The sequence below is a fragment of the Phyllostomus discolor genome, chromosome X, assembly GCF_004126475.2.
Source record: "Phyllostomus discolor isolate MPI-MPIP mPhyDis1 chromosome X, mPhyDis1.pri.v3, whole genome shotgun sequence".
NCBI classification, from domain to species: Eukaryota; Metazoa; Chordata; class Mammalia; order Chiroptera; family Phyllostomidae; genus Phyllostomus; species Phyllostomus discolor.
In genome coordinates this window covers 22,264,370-22,285,817 of record NC_050198.1, presented here as the reverse complement: position 1 = coordinate 22,285,817, position 21,448 = coordinate 22,264,370, and the positions used below count along the sequence as shown (strand labels likewise).

Genomic DNA, 21,448 nt, shown 5'->3' with positions numbered 1-21,448 from the left:
ATATGATCATGTGTTTTTTGTCTTTGCTTTTGTTTATGTGGTGTATTACATTTACTGATTTGTGAATGTTGAACCATCCTTGAATCCCTGGGATGAATCCTACTTGGTCATGGTGTGTGATCTTTTTAATGTATTGTTGGATGCAGTTTGCCAATATTTTGTTGAGGATTTTAGCATTTATGTTCATCAGCAATATTGCTGTCAGAGAGATGCAAATTAAAACCACAATGAGATACCACTTCACACCACTAAGAATGGCCATCATAAACAAAGCAACAAACAACAAGTGTTGGAGAGGTTGTGGAGAAAAGGGAACCCTAGTGCACTGTTGGTGGGATTGCTGACTGGTACAACCACTATGGGAAACAGTATGGAAATTTCTCAGAAAACTAAAAATGGATCTGCCTTTTGACCTGGCAATTCCACTACTAGGATTATATCCTAAGAACCCTGAAACACCAATCCAAAAGAACCTATGTACCCCAATGTTCATAGCAGCACAATTTATAATAGCCAAGTTCTAGAAGCAACCTAGGTGCCCATCATTAAATGAATGAATCAAAAAACTGGTACATTTACCAGCAGAAAGAAAGAAGGAACTCCTACCCTTTGCGACAGCATGGATGGAACTGGAAAGCATTATGCTAAGCAAAATAAGCCAGGCGGTGAAAAACAAATACCATATGATCTCACCTTTAACAAGAACCTAAACAACAAAATAAACAAACAAGCAAAATATAACCAAAGACACTGAAATAGAGAACAGGCTGACAGTGTCCAGAGGGGAGAGGGGAGGGAATTTCAGGGGAAAAGGGGAAGGGTTTACAGGAACAAGTATAAAGGACACGTGGGCAAAAACTAGAGGGGGTGGAAATGGGAGGGAGGTGGGGAGGGCTGGGTGGGTGGGCTGGGATGGGAGTAAAAGATAGAAAACTATACTTGAACAACAATTAAAATTAAATTTAAAAAATAAATAAAAAAGAAAATGATACAAAAGAAAATTTTATTCTAGCTTAGAAATGTATTTCAAAAAAAGGAAAAAAGAATTCAGAAAAAAATTATTATATTAGAGGAGGAAAATGTGTTCAGTTTAGTTCATGGAAATATAACATGCTAAGGCAGTGAATCTTTGGGAAACAAACAAGATAGCAAGAAGGCATCAAGCTTATGATCATTTTACCACAAGAATGAGGCAAATTAAGAATCCAGTTGAAGTTCAACAAAAGTATAGCATCAAGAGTCAGACTGAATTGCTGAGTCTCCAAACCTTCACACATTATTGACATTATAATAAGGAAAGTCTGGTGTATATAAAGTAAACATAAATCAGGGGCTAAGCAACTGCTGGTCTGACAAATTGCACCTTTGGAGGAGGTCTGAGAGCAATTTGGGTGGCATGTTATAGCTAACATCAGTGCTCCTACCCACTTACCCTCAGTACTCATCTCTACCCACAGAATACTGTTTACTGGGAACACTCATAACTCTATGCCTGAGGACTTCTTCAGGTCACAAGAGCATGGAACCCCTGTTCACAAAACTATTCAGAAGAGACAGAGTTAGTGTCCCAGAATCAGCCCTCGACCAATGCTGAAGAGACACTGGTTTATAAATATGCCAGATTCCTTCTTTTTATCTTTTTTAAAGATTTTATTTATTTATTTTTAGAGAGAGGGAGGGAGAGGGACAAAGAGAGGAAAAGAAACATCAATGTGTGGTTGCCTATCATGTGCTCCCCCCACCCAGAAACCTGGCCCACAACCCAATCACATGTGGGAATCAAACCAATGACCCTTTGTTTCACAGGCTGGCACTCAATCCATTGAGCAATACCAGCCAGGAGACTTTGGCTCTCTTGAGTGGATAATGCTGAGGTGTGTTCTACATTGTTTCCTATAGTTATCCACTGAGGTTGAGCTCTAATTGTGTACAGTAGAAACTGGCTTAATGACACATTCTTTTTGGCTTCCATCCCTTTCCTAGTTCACTTCTCCACTCCCCTGTGTTTTCCAAAACCACATCCTAAATAAATTACTTGCTCTTGAATCCTTATTTCAGGGTTTGCTTGTAGGGGATCTCAAATCAAGGTAGGTGTGTATGGTGGACAAAGGGTGAGCTAAAAAGGGGATGGTTTTGAGTTATAAATAGAAGCTTCTAGCTGAAGAATTATTTGGCAACTCCAGACCTCATGTAATTCCCACTGATATGATCACAGAAAATTAAAGACTCCTGTGAATCCACATTTCCTCACACATGTTGTTCTAACACATGTCCATCAATTCATGAAATACTGTGACCATATCCTTTGCTTAATTGATATCTTAACTGCAAAAATATCAAGGAAAATTACATTCAGGACAGAAAAATAATTTTACTTCTAATGAAAAAAGCATAGATGATATATTGATAGAATGGGTTTCATATACTCCTTTTGCCAGAATAATAATAGGAAAGAATGATTTTCTTAATCATAAGAGTACTAAACAAGCTTTGTTTATGAGGGAGGTAAGGAGGGAGAGAGGGGGGAGAAAGAGAGACAGAGAGAGACAGAGATCAGAGAGAGAAATCAAAGGCAGAGAGAGATCAGAGAGAGGAATCAGACAGAGAGACAATGTGCCAGTGCTAGTTTGAGAGAGAGCAGGTATGTTGGACAGTGTGGGTAACAACAAGAAAGTGAGCACATGTGCATGCACACATAAGAGTATGCACCAGAGTGAGCATACACACAGGGTTTGTGCTTGGAATGCAGGTGAGGACTAGCTTGAATACTGTGTTCTTTGCTTTGGGATCGGAGCCAACCAAAACATCTTGTGGAGCTCTGCAGAGATGATGATAGTCAGTCCCAGACCTCCTGGAGAGCAGTGAAAAATATTTGGATGAAATCATATGTTGGTATATGTTTGGGTGGGGATGAAGAGGAAGGATGAGAAATGAGTTTGTTATGCGAATGTAGAGCTCCTACCCTTCATGACAGCATGGATGGAACTGGAGAGCATTATGCTGAGTGAAATAAGCCAGGCCATGAATGACAAAAAACATATGATCTCACCTATAAGTGAAACCTAATCAACAAAACAAACAAGTGAGCAAAATATGACCAGGGATATTGAAATAAAAAACAAACTGACAGTAACCAGAGGGGAGATAGGAGGGGTTAATGGAGGGAAAGAAGAGGAAAGGCCATCAAGGAACATGGATAAAGGACTCATGGACAAAGCCAAAGGGGGATAGGATCAAGGGTGGGAGGGGGGAGTGGGTGGGGGAGTGGAGACAACTGTACTTGAACAACAAGAAAAAAATTAAAAAAGATGTCATTCAACTACTTGCATACAGAGGTAGGAGTTCAGGAGGCATTTCCTTTGTTCAGAACAAGAACAAAGGAAATGGAGTTAGAAAATTCCGGAGTAGGTTTTCAATGAAGAATGATTGAGTACATGTGATGGAATATAAAACTACTTCTAATGCTATGACCTGCCCCCCAACCTCTATTCAATCCTCAATTGTAGATGGAGAAGTTTGAAATTATGCAGTAAAAAACAGCTACAACAAACTCTACAGTAATAGGCTTTAGGAAAAACCCAATTAAAAAATGGGCAAAAGACTTGAACAAACACTTCTCCAAGGAGGACATACAGAGGGCCTAGAAACATTTGAAAAGATGCTCAACGTCACTAACCATCAGAGAGATGCAAATTAAAACAACAAGGAGATACCACTTCACACAGGTCAGAATGGCCAACATAAACAAATCAACAAACAAGTGTTGGAGAAGATGTGGAGTAAAGGGAACCCTAGTGCACTGTTGGTGGGAATGCAGACTGGTGCAGCCACTGTGGAAAACAGTATGGAATTTCCTCAGAAAACTAAAAATGGAACTGCCTTTTGACCCAGCAATTCCACTGCTGAGATTATATCCTAAAAACCCTAAAACATCAATCCAAAAGAACCTACACACTCCAATGTTTGTAGTAGCACAATTTCCAATAGCCAAGTGCTGGAAGCAACCTAAGTGTCCATCAATAAATGAGTGGATCAAAAAACCATGGTACATTTACACAATGGAATACTACTCAGCAGAGAGAAAGAAGGAGCTCTTACCCTTTGTGACAGCATGAATGGAACTGGAGAGCATTATGCTAAGTGAAATAAGCCAGGCAGTGAGGGACAAATACCATAAAGGTGAGGGATCTCACCTTTAACTGGAACATAATCAACAAAGGAAATAAGCAAAGAAAATATAACCAGAGACATTGAAATTAAGAACAATCTGGCAGTAACCAGAGGGGAGGAGGAAGGGGATAATTGGGGAAGGGTTTCCAGGAACTATTATAAAGAACACATGGGCAAAAACAAGGGGGAGGGTAGAAGCAAGGGAGGGAAGTGTGTTTGGCTGGGGTGGGGGGGAGTGGTGGAGGAAAATGCAGACAACTGTAATTGAACAACAATAAAGTAACTAAAAAAAAGAAACTGTCTTGGAAAGTAGTTCTTAACTGTAATGACCTCACACACTACTGAAAAGTGGGAATTAAGTCATAAATACTGTGTTAACAGCTAACCTTTACTAAAGCTTACTATGTAGCAGGCCCTGTGCTAATAGCTTGGCATGTTTAACCCATTTAATCCTCACAATAACCCTGTGAGATAAGTATCTATGCTATCCTTATGACCAGGTGAATAAATTGGATCAAAAGGAGGTTGTCTCTTGTCCAAGGATAAAGTAGATGTTAAATCAAACATAACATTGTGACTGATTCATTTTAAACAAAATTAATCAATATATATTCCAGTTTAAATCTCAGAAAAAGAGAGAATGTAGAGGTCCCATGGTAAAATGCTTACCATAATGTCATAATAGAAATGCTGCTGAAAAACACAGTATCATCCTTCATTTTTCACTGAACAGAGTGAATTTAAGTTCAGTTCCATTTTTCCTTTACATTTTTTAGAAGATATTGTTAACATTCTGCCCAGGTTCCCTGCAACCCCTGGGATAGCTCTGTGTGTTCATGTCTAGTTTCTGAGTGCTTTTCTGCTAATAGGTTGCACCTGTGACCTTCAGCAATCTGGCCTTTAGCACTAGGGCTAGAGACCTAGAAATGCCTTGGAGTGTGTCCACCAAACTTCATAGTAGAGTTGTCAGATAAAATACAGAAGTCCTAGTTAAATTTGAATTTCATATAAATAATAAATAAGTTTTAGTATAAAATACACTAATATTTATATAGTATATGAATAAGCAAGGAACTCCATATTGCCTTTTTATACTCAGGGTCCAGTAGGAGTAACACCTGCCTGAGTGTGGTTGATACAGTAATAATATGGGTATAATAATTTATAGTTTTAACTTGAACATTTCACCTAAAATGTCATATGGTGTGCTTGAGTATGATATTGTTATGTTACAGAATTAGATGCTTATGATTTTGTAATAAAAGATTTTATAATGAAATAAGTGTGTTATTTTTGCTGGACCCTGTATATAATGTCCTTCTTGAATGATAGCCTGAAGTGTAAGCCAAGATGCCCAACCACCAAGTCCCTGAGAGGCTGAGTAAAAATAGCAACATTAAGCTAGTTGCTTATCATCTCTAAGTAATGCATATTTTTTTGTGGGAAACAATATGGGGCTGCCCCAAGGAAAATCAAAGGTAACTATTGCAAAGACAAAAGCTAACATGGTTTAAAATTTATTGTAAAGGAAATATATCTATATTCTTGAAATTTTTGAAAATATTGAATATGGTGATGATCTTTTGATAATGGACAAATGATTTATTTTATGCTTCCATATTGTTTTCTGTGCAGTTTAACATAAAGTAACATTAGTTTAAAGAAATGCCTTAGGGGAGAAAAACAGGTATGGAGAGTCTCCATGAAAAAATAAAAAAATGAAAAGACCAAACAGTCAAAAGAGTGTCCTCTCTAGGGGATTTGTGTTCTATATTGATCTATATTGTTCTATATTTGTGTTATTCAATTCATCTAAAATGAATAACAAGGAGAATGCAATTCTGCTTGCCGAACCTAAGTAGGTTTTACTTCTTGGCTTTGCTGAGTTACTGCAGCTCCAAGCAAACAAAAGAAAGTTAACATTTTGAAGAAGCAGAGAAATGTGAAGGTAGACCTTTTCTTTCATCACTGCCTTTGAAAATACACTAATTGTGAAAGTAAGCCCTACCTTATGCCCCAAGGGGATCAAGAAAATCAAGTTTGATATGAAATGACTATGCTCTTGGCTATCTTTCTATTTCTCTTTACTTTGCTTGAGAAGGTGATAGTTCTGTACACAGAAGATTCTCACTTGACCTCACTGATAGCAAGTTAAAGGAGGTGGAACTAGAAAGAATTTGAATTTATGGAAAAATCTCTGAGGCACTGAAGATGATGTTAGTAAATTTTTAACAGCTACAAGGAATGCACAAAGGAATGCACATGACACTTAGAGCTTTCTTCTTCAGAAGGCTAAACAGAAACAGATCAATAAATCAATGAAAAGAATTTATTTTCCTTGTACATCTCCATTTGAACTGCAGCCCTGAGTCCCAAAACATAAAAACATAAAGTCTTGTCCCTGCAGTTAACACAAATTATTGCAATAACTGCAGTTCCAGAAGTATAAGTGCTTTCGATTTCAAGTTAAAAAATGTCCTCTTTGCTTTTCACATTGTTTTAGGGGTTCTCCAACAGAAAATACTTTATAGGCACCTAGAAGCACTGTTTGGATGGGAATATATCCACTGTAACCTCAGATTATACCATTGCTCAATCTGCATGTGTCTTACCTGTCTGAACTGGGGGCTGACTTTAAATACCGAAAATTTTGCCTGTCTAAGTCCACGCTGTAACTCCGCCCACTTTCAGTTTTTGGCGTTATGATGATTTCTCCTCTGGTTGCTGATCTGAACTTGCTAAGAAGAAATCTGAAAGCATATAAATATACTTAAAAGATAAAAATGAAATCATTTAAAATACAATTTCAAGAATACCATTGGTAGTATTTTCAACAGTAAATGATTAGCCTTGGGGCTGAGTGGTTGTGGGGAGTTCCCATGCCTCTATTTTATAGTGTCAAGTGTGGTGGTGGAAGAGGTTATGACAGTCTCCCTGGGCCATAACACTTGCTGATAAGCCAAGCCTCTCTCCATGCTAATAAAGAGACCACTGACTTTGGGAACTCACCCCTGTAACCTGAGAATAGAGAACCACTATGTGTACTGAGTCTGTTTGCAGGAGTGCTAAGAATAAAAAGCTTGAATTCACTTTGTTAGACAGGGGAGCTCAAACGATCCTTGGGGATAAACTAAGGTGGCAGTTTATTAGATTGCAGCTCCATGACAGCAGCAACTCTGACCTTCTTAGTTCCTACCAAGTTCCCCAAACACAGAATGATGCCTGACAAATACTAGAACCCAAGTGATTACTGTAGAATGAGTGACTGAACTCGTGTGGTGGGAACAATCTTTATATCTTCCATGACATTTTCCATTGTGGTAATGAAGTTTGGACAATGGAGTGTCTCATGTAGGATGAAACCTCGTTGCGTGTCACTAAATTATGTAGATCTCGAGCAAAAAACAGCTTTCAGAAACCAAGATTCAAGTCAAGATCCAGGCTACTGAATGTCCCAAAGATGAGGGTTTTCAAATGTACTTTAATAAAAACCAAAGCTGTATTATTTTTAGCTCTGGCTGGCATAGCTCAGTGGATTGAGTGCGGGCTGCGAACCAAAGTGTCACAGGTTCGATTCCCAGTCAGGGTACATGCCTGGGTTGCAGGCCATGGCCCCCAGCAACCGCACATTGATGTTTCTCTCTCTCTCTCTCTCTCTCTCTCTCTCTCCCGCTCTCTCACTCTCCCTCCCTTCCCCCCTAAAAATAAATAAATAAAATCTTAAAACAACAACAAAAAACCAAAGCTGTATTATTTTTGTGGTGGCACAGGGAGAGTCTAGTTCATTTACTCAACATTCTACAGTTTTCTAGAAGGAAAAATGTATCTAAAAGTACTAGGATACTCTTAACGGAATCTGCCAAGTTATCTTTGTTTCAAAGACCACTGAAAGAGTGTCTTGTCAAAGTGTCAGAACCTTCAATATAACTAGAAAATTACATTTTGGGGGGTTAAGAATAGCACTTATTATACTATCAACCTATGCTGCTCTGAGTCTCACCTTCTACATATCTCTACCTCTGACCTTCTACTTAAGGTGATTCCTCCACTTTGATCACTTTCCTCTTTTTTTTTTTTTTGCTGTCTTGGACCCCAACCATCTTTCAAAGTCCTCATCAAGTCCCACTTACAATTGAATGTCTTTCCTGATGGCCCCTGTCCCCTTCCAACATTGATTACCTAAGCCACTTATTTAATATTTACTTAATTATTTACTGCTTATGACATCTTTTGTAGTTAATTAATACCTTGTCTTGTTTTAGAAAGGCTTTTAGGCAGCAGCTTATAGTATCATCTTATATTTTCCTAAATTTTTTCTATACATATTAAATTTTCAAGTATGTACCTTTTCTCCCCAACCAGGTGTTTATATCCCTTGAAGACTGAGAACCATCAGATACCAATGTTGAGTTCCAGCAGGGCTCAGTCCAATGCTATGACTATTTTTAACAATCCAAGGTATATATAATTCATTGTGCTGGTGACTTACTTACTTTCTTCAAGCTCCACATCCAGCATTCTGTTGTAACCTACAGAGTAATGACTAAAGTGGGGTCTGCAAAGTACAGCTCCTCGGAGCACTTGTGGCTCTGAGTTACTTATTCCATCAAGTCTTTGATTGTTTTTGATGAGCCAGGCACCATGCTATAGCACAAAAGCAAAACAAAACAAAACAAAACACACCACAGGGCCAGTATTAAGGGAGCTTACAATTAAGTGTGTGCTCGGGGGGATGTCAGAAAGCAATATAAGGAATAATGAACAAGCACAAGGCATTGTGAGAGTCCTAAAGAGTGACAAATGAATGCAACATGGTAGGAAGAATCAATACATTGAATGTATGGTCACTATAGCCTGTCTTTTCCATTCATCTCTGTTAATTAATGAAGACATGATTAGTCATGAGTATTTTAAGTTAATGGACATTTAGGTTTCATTCCTACTCACAGTTCAAGATTCTTAATAAAAAAGATTTTCTGTAGAGCCAGATAAAATCTCAAACACTGGCAGTCTCTCACATTGATTTCTGCTGAGAGAACAATGGCTTGCTACCTGGAAAGGACCATAAAATGATTTGGTCCATACTAGAACTCTCACTACTTCAGCCACAAAACTACCCAATAGCTGCCTGAGAAATGAAGCAGCATTTTGCCTTGTGTTTCCTAGCACTGGCATTTGGGGGACAACTTCTCTCCCTTACTGGAACCTTTTTGACCCCAGTTTCCTAGTGCCTCCTTGAATCTTGATTCCTGGTGTGCCTCTTAATTCTCAAATATACCTTACATGTATATTTGCTTTATGAATTGTTACTGAGGTAGCCAAATTTGAATTTTTTTCCCTTAGGGAAGCCTGAATTTTAAATAGGTGATATAATGTTTTCAGCCCAAGTATAAGTCTTTGATTTGAACATTTCATATATCAACACTCAGGATGGGAAGAGGGGTGTTGACATTTTACAACAAAGGCAGTCATCACCTCTTTATAGACAAGACTGGCCCTGACATGAAACCTTCTACCTAGAAGCAATAAGAATCACTTGGTACAAGACTGGATATGTCAAATGAAAGAAAAACTCTTATAAATGAGAAGATAAACTCTTATTCACTCTGACATGAATAAAGGTCAGAGGGAGCCTTTATTCACCTAACACCAAAAATAATTAAAACTGCATTTCTTCAGGAGGATGTTACCCTAGCTGAATCTCTGACCTTCTCTGGGTCACTATAGTGACATCAGACTTCAAAAACTAAGGAGTCTTTATTTTAGAGGTGTTTGGAATAAAGACAAAAAATTCCCTTTGGGTTGTCTGTGTCTTACCCCTTTCTCCTGGGCCCATCATGGCTGGCCTTCTGCCCAGCAGAAGGTGAAGTGTTTGACTTTTGTGCATCCTGGTGGTTTTTCTCTTGGCTTTGTATTTCTTCACCTCCTCATTAAAAATAATCAGAAAACAAATTTACATACAAAATGGTTAGAAATGAGAACAATTTTATATTCTTTATTCACTTTCCTACATTAGCACAGGGCAAAGAAGTCTATAATAATTGTCAATGATAATCCCATCCTAAAATTCCCAGTCACACTGTTATTCCTTATTAGTTGAGCATTCCAGAGTTAAATGAGGAATAACATCAGGGCTGATCTGTGGGAAGTTTGCTGAGCTAAGCTTTCTAGGGATGACTGCAATGGAAGAACAACACATCTTCCTCCTAAGATGTCTTTAGGGTAGAGGAGCCTGAGTTCATGAGAACTCCAAATCCTTAGAAACTGAATTCAGGATAGGATTCTAGAAATGATACTCTGGTTTCTAGTACATAAGCCAGATTTAATGGGAGAGTGAGTACCTGTGAATACACCTCACAACTTGAGAGACATTTCATACTCTGGAAAGTACTGAAGTTTAAGTGAAAGAAGCAGCCATAGCTAACTGCTTAATTCTAACTCTACTCCATTCTGTCCTTTTGTGTCATCAGACCTGATCTTACCCATCTGAGAAAGCCCTTCCTTCTAGTGCCACACCCAGAAGTGGCAATGAAACAATTTCAAGCCTTCCAGCCCTTCCTGCCACACTTCAAAACAAGGGAATTAGTCTCTGGTATATGAAATATCAGATACCCTAGGAACAGGCCAGAAGATGCCTGCTCCACCTGTACTATACCACACATGATAAATATGCTCTTAAACACAAGTTTCACTCAATATTTAACCAATTAAATTATTGTTTGAATGTACAGAGTAGCCTTCTCAGGGTGGGCTGTTATTTTCATTTGGTGACAGTATAATTCTTCACTGAGTAAAAGTGTCCTGTGCCTTTCAGAACATGGAAATCTCTGGCACATGCCAGCTAAATTCTGTTAATTTTCCCATCTATGGCTTCCCCCCAAGTCATAGAGATGACCAGAAATGTCCCCTTGCATTTCTAAATAGTCCCCTGGCTTGGGGAAGGGGGCAAATACACAATATCATCCCATGGTCGAGAACAACTGGATTAGAAAAAGTAATATTTTTAAGAAATCTGAAAAACATTTTGTTGAAAAATCAAGGATAGCTTTCACAACATGAATCATACAATTCATCTGTTTTATGTTAATTCCTTAAATGTTTAGTAAAATATTGGAAGTGCATTTAGTAAAAGAACTGTCTGTGATGAATATAAATGCTTCCTTTAACAGCCTCAGTATATCAGATAGACAGAAAATCACTGTGTATTTTTTCTACTGACTTCCTCTTCCCTTGAATGAATTGCAATTTTAGATTTCATGTTTTGAAAGGACCTAAAGGACTCAGGAAATTCAACTGTGCTCATTTGTTACATAGTATAGTGAAGTTATTTAGCCAGCCAAAATACAGAGTAAGACAATTTTGAGACCAAATAATTTCTTTAATTACCTGGATTTCTTCTTAAGATGGACTGTCGGACAACATCTGTGCCTAGAACATTGGCTTGCTTGAAACGTTTTGACTTTTCTTCAAAAAACCACTCACCAGTTACAATCCTTAGTTGCCTACAGAGGGCAAAAGGGGAGAACATTGAAACTCAGTTATTTAGCCAAATAGATAACTCTCAAAAATTTCTAACTAAGTAAAAAAAAAAATAGGCAGTTATTTATAGAGCCCATCTCAATCTCTGGAGTACTCTACAGTGATTATTATGGCCAGCATTAGTTGAATACTTGCTATGTACCAGGTACTGGTAATTGTTCTTCATACTTACTATATTTTTATCCACATAAAAACTCTGTATTAGCCCTGGCTGGCATAGCTCAGTGGATTGAGTGCGGGCTGCAAACCAAAGTGCCACAGGTTCGATTCCCAGTCAGAGTACATGCCTGGGGTGCAGGCCATGACCCCCAGCAACCACACATTGATGTTTCCCTCTCTCTATCTCCCTCCCTTCCCTCTCTGAAAATAAATAAAATCTTTAAAAATTATCCTAAAAAAACTGTATAACCATTAATATCCCCATTTTACAGATAAGAAAACTGAGATTTAGAGCAGTAAAATAGCATGCCTCCCATCACATAGCTGGTAAGTAGAATTAGGATCCAATCCCAAGCAGTCTGGCTTAGGGCTCAAGTTCTTAACTACTGCATTAGTGGGTAAATAATTTTCAGTGGAAATAGTGGGGGACAAGTGAAGGTTTTGAATTACAAAGGGGCCATAAGACTCTGTTTTAGAATGATACCTTACTGTAATATGATGACTGGGTTAGAGTAAAGAGAGAATGGTGCAGAGACAGGTTAGCCATGGCAATAGTCCAGAAGAGAGATGACAAGACCCATGCTAGGACAATGGCAAGACTAATAGAAAGGAGGAGATAAATTAAAAACACAGCTGTTAGAAGGGCTTGTCTGGATTTCATAATCATTTGAATGGTGAAGGTAAAGAAGAAGGATCTTTGAATGATCAAAGCTACCTTTCAAGCCATGCTCCACACCCCTTCAATAGTTACACAAACACTTTACCCTAGTTACACAGGCCTATGTTCCATTCTCAGAAGATTGCCCATCTCTATTGTTGGGACAATAGTGTTTACTAACTATTGTCCCAACACTTCTGTGGAGGGTTGTAATGGAAAAGGAGGTTGAAAGATAGAATTGAGTCATATGATGGAAATCTTTGAATGTCACACAAAGGAGTTGGAATGCTATTCTGGAGGCAATGGGGGAACTCTGGCAGCTTTTCTAAAGTTCAGGTTGGATCATATAATCTCTGGAATATTATATGGAGAAAGGAGAAACCAGAAGCAGGCAGGCCCATTACAAAGTTATGACAAAAGATAGGCTAGAAAAATATGAAGATATAAACTAGGGTATCACAAGGGCAACAAGACTGGTGACATGGTGGCTAAAAAAAGCATCTGAGAGCCAAATAGAGATTTCTTGGCTCAGAATATTATATCTGTGTGATTCAGTAACTGATTGGACTTAGAAAATCACAATTGGATCCTGACCAGAGAGGAGTGGGGAGGAGGATAATGAGAGAAAGAAAGGGAAGGGTCAAGTCAAGGAACATGTATAAAGGACCCATGGACAAGGACAATGGGGTGAGGATTGAATATGGAAGGGGAAGATGGGCAGGGCAGGGCAAGGGAGAGCAATGGGGGGAAAATGGGGACAACCGTAATTTAACAACAATAAAATAATTAAAAAATTCTCCAGAAAAATATACCAAATTGTTCTCCCACAGCATTTACCCTGAAATCCTACCCTACTTCTGAACACAGGAGACAAAAGTCACTTATATATACTCCAGGAAGACAAAAAAAAAACAACAATTAAAAATGGGCAAAAGACTTGAACAGACACTTCTCTAAGGAGGACATACAGAGGACCCAGAAACATTTGAAAAGATGCTCAACGTCACTAACCATCAGAGAGATGCAAATTAAAACAACAAGGAGATATCACTTCACACAGGTCAGAATGGCCATCATAAACAAAGCAACAAACAATAAGTGTTGGAGAAGATGTGGAGTAAAGGGAACCCTAGTGCACTGTTGGTGGGAATGCAGACTGGTGCAGCCACTGTGGAAAACAGTATGGAATTTCCTCAGAAAACTAAAAATGGAACTGCCTTTGACCCAGCAATTCCACTGCTCAGATTATACCCTAAGAGCCCTGAACACCAATCCAAAAGAACCTATGCACTCCAATGTTCATAGCAGCACAATTTACAATAGCCAAGTGCTGGAAGCAACCTAAGTGCCCATCAGTAAATGAGTGCATCAAAAAACCATGGTGCATCTACACAATGGAATACTACTCAGCAGAGAGAAAGAAGGAACTCCTACCCTTTGCAACAGCATGGATGGAACTGGAGAGCATTATGCTAAGTGAAACAAGCTAGGCAGTGAAAGACAAATACCATATGATCTCACCTTTAACTGGAACATAATCAACAAAAGAGAAAAGCAAACAAAATATAACCAGAGTCATTAAAATGAAGAACAATCTAACAATAGCCAGAGGCAGGAGGAGGGGACAGTGGGGAGAAGGGTTTTCAGGAACTACTGTAAAGGACACATGGACAAAACCAAGGGAGAGGGTGGAAGCAAGGGAGGAAGGTGGGTTTGTAGGGGGTGGGGAGAAAATACACACAACTGTAATTGAACAATAAAATAATTTAAATAAAACATTAAAAATTAAAAAATGTTGCTTATATATAAAACAGTTCCTCTACTAAGAATGAAAATTCTATTATTGGACCAAATTATTCATTGAAAAGAATACCATATCATGTACATCTCAGATTTATTCCCAAGTTGCTTGATCATCTAATGAGAAGACTATTAAATCAGCTCCAAACTGTATAAAATGTCCCTATGAAATATGTGAAATATAAGAAGAACTAATGAACCAAAACCAAATGCTTAAATGGGTTAAATTATTTCTGGATACATCTCACGTGCACTATACTCTTACATATTACTATTTATGTGGAAAATGTAGATGGTAATTGTGCTATTCTAAATTCTAAATTCCTCAAGGTTTTTATCTCTTAGTTATCAACCAAATGCTAATCTAGCTACTGCTATGATTAAACTTTGCTGATTAAATTAAAGTTTCCAATCAGGGAGATTGTTCTAGATTATGGGAGCACAAAGTATCACTAAGCTCTTAAAAACAGAGGAAGTGGTGATTGCTGGTGGGTATGGGGTATAAGGGGACTAAATGGCAATGGAAAATATATTAAAGATGAAAAAGTTAAAAAACAGAGGAAGAAGAAGAATTCAAATGCTGAGATGCTGTACAATTAGTCAGAGAGGTTTCTTTTTTTGTTTGTTTGTTTGTTTTTTGTTGTTGTTGTTTAAAATTTTATTTTAATCATTGTTCAAGTACAGTTTTCTCCCTTTTACTCCCATTCCAGCCCACCCACCCAACCCTCCTCACTTCCCTCCCATTACCACCCTTCCCCTAGTTTTTGTCCATGTCTCCTTTAAATTTGTTCCTGTAAACCCTTCCCATTCTCCCCTGAAATTCCCTCTTCTCTCCCCTCTGGTCACTGTCAGTCTGTCCCCTATTTCAGTGTCTTTGGTTATATTTTGCTTGTTTCTTTGTTTTGTTGTTAGGTTCCTGTTAAAGGTGAGATCAGGACTTCCGGCAAGATGGAGGAATAGGTGGATACACCGTACTTCCTCGTACAACCAAGATTAGAAAACCAATAATTTACAACAATAATTTACTATCAGAATAACACCCAGAGCCAGCAGAGGATTTATCTGAATGGAAGTCGGGCAGCCAAGAAGTTGAAGTAGACGAGTTCATCCGGACTGGTAGGAGAAGACCAGCCGGGCGGGCGAGGGGCTGGCTCCGGTCGGCGGCGTGCCGAGGTCGGGGGAAGGTTTGGCGCGAAATTGGCACAAAAGCCATCCGGCGCGCAAGAAGGCAGCGGCGATCACTGAGTACGCAAGCTGCGGCTGGCAGACCCAGAGGGGTAGCGATTGTGGACCAGGGCAGAACTCGCGGCCCAGAAGCCCAGACAAGGGTCTGAGTCCAGGGGAACGGAACTACCGCCACTGTTTTCTCCCGCCCCGCTCCGCTCATGCCCCGCCCCCACATATAACGTCACAACCTAGCGACTGGGGTGCCCAGCCCCAGTGAGCACCTAAGGCTCCGCCCCCCACCGTAACAAGAGCAACCAGACCGGGGAAAAAAAAAAAAGGAGAGACAGGGGGGAAAAAAAAATGTTTTCAACAGAGCAGATCAGTCCCCCAGGACTCATCCTTTTGAGTGACCAAGAATTAGCCAATCTATCAGATGCGCAGTTCAAAACACTGGTGATCAGAAAGCTCACGGAACTGGTGGATTTTGGACGACATTTAGATGAAAGAATGCAGATTACCATAAAACAAATGCAGGAAGACACGCGGAGGAGAGCCAATAGTGAAAGGAAGGAATATGAGTCTCAAAACAATACAGTGGACCAGAAGGAAGATAGAATCAACCAAGCAGGAAAGCATGATGAAATAAGAATTCAAAAAATTGAGGAAAAGATTAAGAGCATCCAAGACACCTTTAAACGTTCCAATATCCGAATTATAGGGGTACCAGAATCGGAAGGGGAAAAGCAACAGATTGAGCATGTATTTGAACAAATAATAAAGGAGAACTTCCCCAATCTGGCAAAGGGAACAGTCTTCCAAGAAATCCAAGAAGCTCAGAGAGCCCCAGAGAAGTTGGACCCAAGAAGAAACACACCAAGGCACATCATAATTACATTAGCCAAGGTAAAAACGAAGGAGAGAATCCTAGAAGCAGCAAGACGTAAGGGGACGGTAACCTACAAAGGAGTTCCCATCAGACTGTCAGCTGATTTCTCAAAAGAGACCTTACAGGCAAGAAGGGGCTGGAAAGAAATATTCCAAGTCATGAAAGACAAGGACCTACATCCCAGATTGCTCTATCCAGCAAAGCTCTCATTTAGAATGGAAGGGCAGATAAAGTGCTTCTCAGATAAGGTCAAATTAAAGGAGTTCATCATCACCAAGCCCTTATTTTATGAAATGCTAAAGGGACTTATCTAAGAAAAGAAGATAAAGAAAAGACATGTATAGTAAAAGGACAGCAAACTCACAATTATTAACAACCACACCTAAAGCAAAACCAAAAGAAACTAAGTAACAATTAGGACAGGAACAGAACCACAGAAATGGAGGGTACATGGAGGGTTAGCAGCAGGGGGGTGGGAGGAGGAGAGAGGGGGAAAAGGTATAGAGAATAAGTAGCATAGAATGTAGGTTGAAAATAGATAGGGGGAGGGCAAGAATAGTATGGGAAATGTAGAAGCTAAAGAACTCATAAGTATGACACATGGACATGAACTAAAGGGGGAAATGTGGGTGGGAGGGGGGTACAGGGTGGAGGGGAGAGAAGGGGGGAAATGGGACAACTGTAATAGCATAATCAATAAAATATATATTTAAAAAAATTAAAAAAAAAGTGAAATAAAAATTTGCAAATGCATGCAAATAAAGAGTTGAAAATAAAACAGAAAAAAAGAACACATGAATGGGGTCAAAGAAGCTGATCCAACTATTTAATAATAAAAGGATCTGCTTGGAATCTTCAGAGGGGCAAGCTCAAGAAACCATTTAAGTTTTGAAATAAACATTTAAAGTTGAAAATAAACATAGAAGCAATCATAAAAAAAAAAAGGTGAGATCATATGGTATTTGTCTTTCACTGCCTGACTTGTTTCACTTAGCATAATGCTTTCCAGTTCCATCCACGCTGTTGCAAAGGGTAGGAGCTCCTTCTTTCTTTCTGCTGCATAGAATTCCATTGTGTAAATGTACCATAGTTTTTTGATCCATTCATTTACTGATGGGCATCTAGGTTGCTTCCAGCACCTAGCTATTCCAATGTTCATAGCAGCACAATTTACAATAGAGAGGTTTCAAATAAGAAAAAGATTTGGCACACTAAGATGACTCAGATATAGAGGTCCACATATAAGGACCACAGAGAGAAGCCTCTAGGACCTAAGTTGGCTTTTAGCTAATAGCCAACAAGGAAATGGGAGCCTCATTCCTACAACCACAAAGAATCAAATTCTACCCACCAAAATGAGCGGAAGCTCAGCCAGCGCACACTTTGATTTTAGCCTTGTGAATGTTGAGTAGAGAATCAAACCAAGCCAAGCCAGACCTCTGAGCTATAGAACTGTGAGATAATATATTTGTGTTGTTTTCAGCTGCTAAATGGTGGCAATTTGTTACAGTGGAAACAGAAAACCAATACAATAATAAAACACAGAATTACATATTTTTAATATTCAGTTTAGGAAATAACTTGCACAGTTTTTGAGAAGATAACTATGGAAAATTCAGAAAAGCAATAGGGCAGACGTAGGCAAACTGTGGCCTATGGACTAAATTCACCCAACTATCTATTTTGTATGGTCTACAAGCTTGGGATGGTTTTTAAGCTTTTAAATGGTTGGAAAAATCAAAAGAAGAATATTTTATGACAAGTAAAAGTATATGAATTATGTTAAAATTTCATTGTCCCTAAATAGTTTTATTTGAACATAGTGATGCTCACTCATTTCTGTATTTTCTCTGGCTGCTTTTCTGCTACAACTGCAAAGCTGAGTGTAGCACATAGCCACAACATCTAAAATATTTTCTCTTTGGCATTTTCTTTTTTAAAGTTTTGTCAAACTCTGCAATAGAAAAAGGAGTGTACACAAAAAGAAACAAGAACAAGAGGAATAATATAAACCAGTGGTTGTAAAACCCCAATGGTGGCATGCCAAAATCTCAGCTCTTTTTTTTTTTATGTTCTTGAGGTGTGAGGTGAGGTGGATAGCACACTGAGAGCAGTTTCACATGTGACAGGGGAAAAGGGTACATATGTAGTTTACCTGCCCCAAGAAGTGAGTCTCCATATCATCTTTACCATCTACACACAGAGGTGCCAACACCTAACACAAATACGATCTTCCCAGAATTATTAGTCATTACCTTTTGCTATTCTTATAAGAACACTAACTATAATCCTTTTATTTGCTCAATTCAGATATGCACCTGAGTCATTTGTCATTTCAGAGCTCTATGACATCAGAACAATCTTTTGAAATTATGGCTTTGCCATCTTCTCAGGTCATGGAGGTCGATAGATGGCTTAGTAGAAGAATGAGAAACAAATACCTACAGTTTATACCATGTACCAAGTAAAGTGCTAGGTTATTTATATAGGACATCTCTAATCCTCACTATAAATCATAGGTAGTTATTATTATTCTCAATTTATGGATGAGGAAACCAAAGCTCACATGGGTTACGTAATCTACCCTAAGTTATAAAGATATTATGGCAGAAACAGAATTTATACTGAAAGCCCATGCCCTTTGCATTTGATAAAACTGTCAGATGAGAACTCATACTTTTCAGCTATAACAAGGCCTCAAGTAATCGTAAAAACCTATAGAAGCCAAGGAATATCCTACAGCATTTCATACAATGGGCTCTGATTTTGTTTGTGTGTTTGTTGGGGCAGAGTATATGAATAAAGGAGGAGTAAAAGACAATTGAAAGTAAACATGACACCCAATGTAAAATTTATATTCCTCTCTGCCACATCAATCTGACATTTGAAAAACACAAGGCTTGAAATAGAATTTGTGTTTCCTCTAGTTCATGTTCTGAAGAATGAGTTTGACTGAAATTGAATTACACTAATTATTTGTGATTTTAAATGATTACTGAGTATTCAGAATTTTCTAGGCCTTAATTTTCTCTAACATTAAAGTTCTGAGACTTCAAGTTTTCACTTGGAAACTATTTAAGTATAAGTGCAACTTCAGTACTCCTTAGATTTATAGGGGAAAAATACCCTTTGCCCTGAAATTTCATTCCTAAGTGCACTCCCAACAGGAGTCTTCTCAAACATTTTTGGCAGAAGTCACAGTAAGAAACACGTTTTATATCACAATCCAGAAAATAAACACACGGATTCATATATTTACATATATATTTACATATATTTACATTTATATGTGAATATACATGGTGGAGCAAAAGTAGGTTTATAGTTGTCAGCATGCAAAACAGATTATTCTTATATGATTATTTATTAACTATTATATTATTTCCCATACAAACATCTGTAAATCTACTTTTACACCACTCTGTGTACTACATTTATTATTATGCTTATACACACATATAAGTATATGTATACTGACATTTTCTACTTCATTTCCTTTTTTTCAAATGAAAACCCTACCAACTTATCATGACCCGCAGTTTGAAAAGCCCCACCCTAGGAAAACTCTTGTACATATTTGTCAGGCCACATGAACAAGAATGTTACAGCAGCACTTTTGTACCATCAATTGAAATAATATAAAGGTCCATCAACATGAAAATAGATATATTATAGGATGATACCATGGTGAAGATGAATGTAATGGTATTAACATAAACATGGCTAGATTTCATTTTAAAATGTTGAGCTAAAAATGTCACAAATAATACATATAGTATGATTTCCATTTCTATAGCACTCAAAAATGAAAAATTAAAAATATATATTACTTAGGGACACATCCAAGTGCAGTAAAACCATAAAGTAAAGCAAGGGAATGAAAAAATTGCTAAACAGGAATGTTCTCTTTCTTAAACTGGGTGATAAATATGCAGATATTCTTTTTATTATTGCTGAAACCATTCATATACATTATTGAGTGTCATATGTATGATATTTTCACATTAAAAATCTCTCCAGTTTATGTACATATTAAGATACCATACCACAGTGAAAAAGGCATTCTAAAAGAGGGGAGGGCTCTTGAATGTAATTAACAGGTGGTTGAAAATTGCATGTCAAGGTACTCAGAACAGCTCCTTACCATGCCCAAATCTCTGGGTCAATGTGGGTAATCCCACACTTGCAGCTAGATTATGGAAATTTGCTAAACTAGGGATGATTTGGAAATGACTATGTGGCCACTGTCAATACCTATCAAACCAAAGATCACCAGGAACCCACCTCTGGTTAAACAAATCAAGATGTTTGTTCGTTGAAATGAAGGAAAACACATGACATAAGAACCATGAGGCATCTCAGGAAGACAATATTTGAAAGGATACAATATGGGATTTTGGTTTATGTTAGGTAATTTGGGGGACTGTTCAAAGAAGAAGATATCTGCTCTAGATTAGGTGATGTCAAGAAGTGGGGACAATTATATGATTGGCATCTTAATAAGTTTTATCTAGATGAAGGGCAGGCTAGAACAAGGCTAAAGCCATAATTGGTAAGGAAGCAGCATGTCATTCACATTAATCAGGAAAGGGGGATGTTTGCTACATTGTGGCTTGAACAGTCGCTGTGCTTTTATTTATGCTTAGATAATATTATGAAGTGATTTTATTTTCTCTTAGTTCATCATGGCTGTAGAATGATCCTGTGAGATGCTGGTGTTCTGAGATTATGCCCAACAGGAGAACACCATAGCCTACTACCTGAGTGACAGTTCAGCTCCTAACAACATCAAGGCCTATGTGCAAGTGTCATATCACTTTCCAGATTTCAGGGGCTGTATTTCTTTTTTTCATAATAAAGGGCTATATATTCCCTTCTGCACTCTCTCTGTGTATGTTCCAACATTACTACTATCTTCTTTCAAGTTTACTGACAGATTTATATTTCATCTATTTCAGTTATATTTCACCTATTTTGGTAATCATTACCAGTTCATCAAAAACAAAATATCAGGTTCCTCCTTTGAAGAGACTCTCACAAGGACATAGAGCAGCATGAAATGTCACAAC

At 38.2% G+C, this 21,448-nt stretch overlaps 1 protein-coding gene across 5 annotated transcripts in view; it reads right to left on the bottom strand.

Annotated features, from left to right (window-relative positions):
• SYTL5 (synaptotagmin like 5) overlaps positions 1-21,448 on the bottom strand; it is a 213,643-nt gene that overhangs the window by 47,734 nt on the left and 144,461 nt on the right. For 3 of the 5 annotated variants that reach the window (XM_036016436.1, XM_036016435.1, XM_036016438.1), the window contains exons 4-6: positions 11,557-11,672; positions 9,988-10,096; positions 6,783-6,920 (exon numbers count right to left, since the gene is read on the bottom strand). In XM_036016436.1, the coding sequence (XP_035872329.1) occupies positions 6,783-6,920; positions 9,988-10,096; positions 11,557-11,672 (363 nt within the window). The remainder of the gene's footprint in view (positions 1-6,782; positions 6,921-9,987; positions 10,097-11,556; positions 11,673-21,448) is intronic. The other 2 variants (XM_028523498.2, XM_036016437.1) reach the window with 1 other exon arrangement.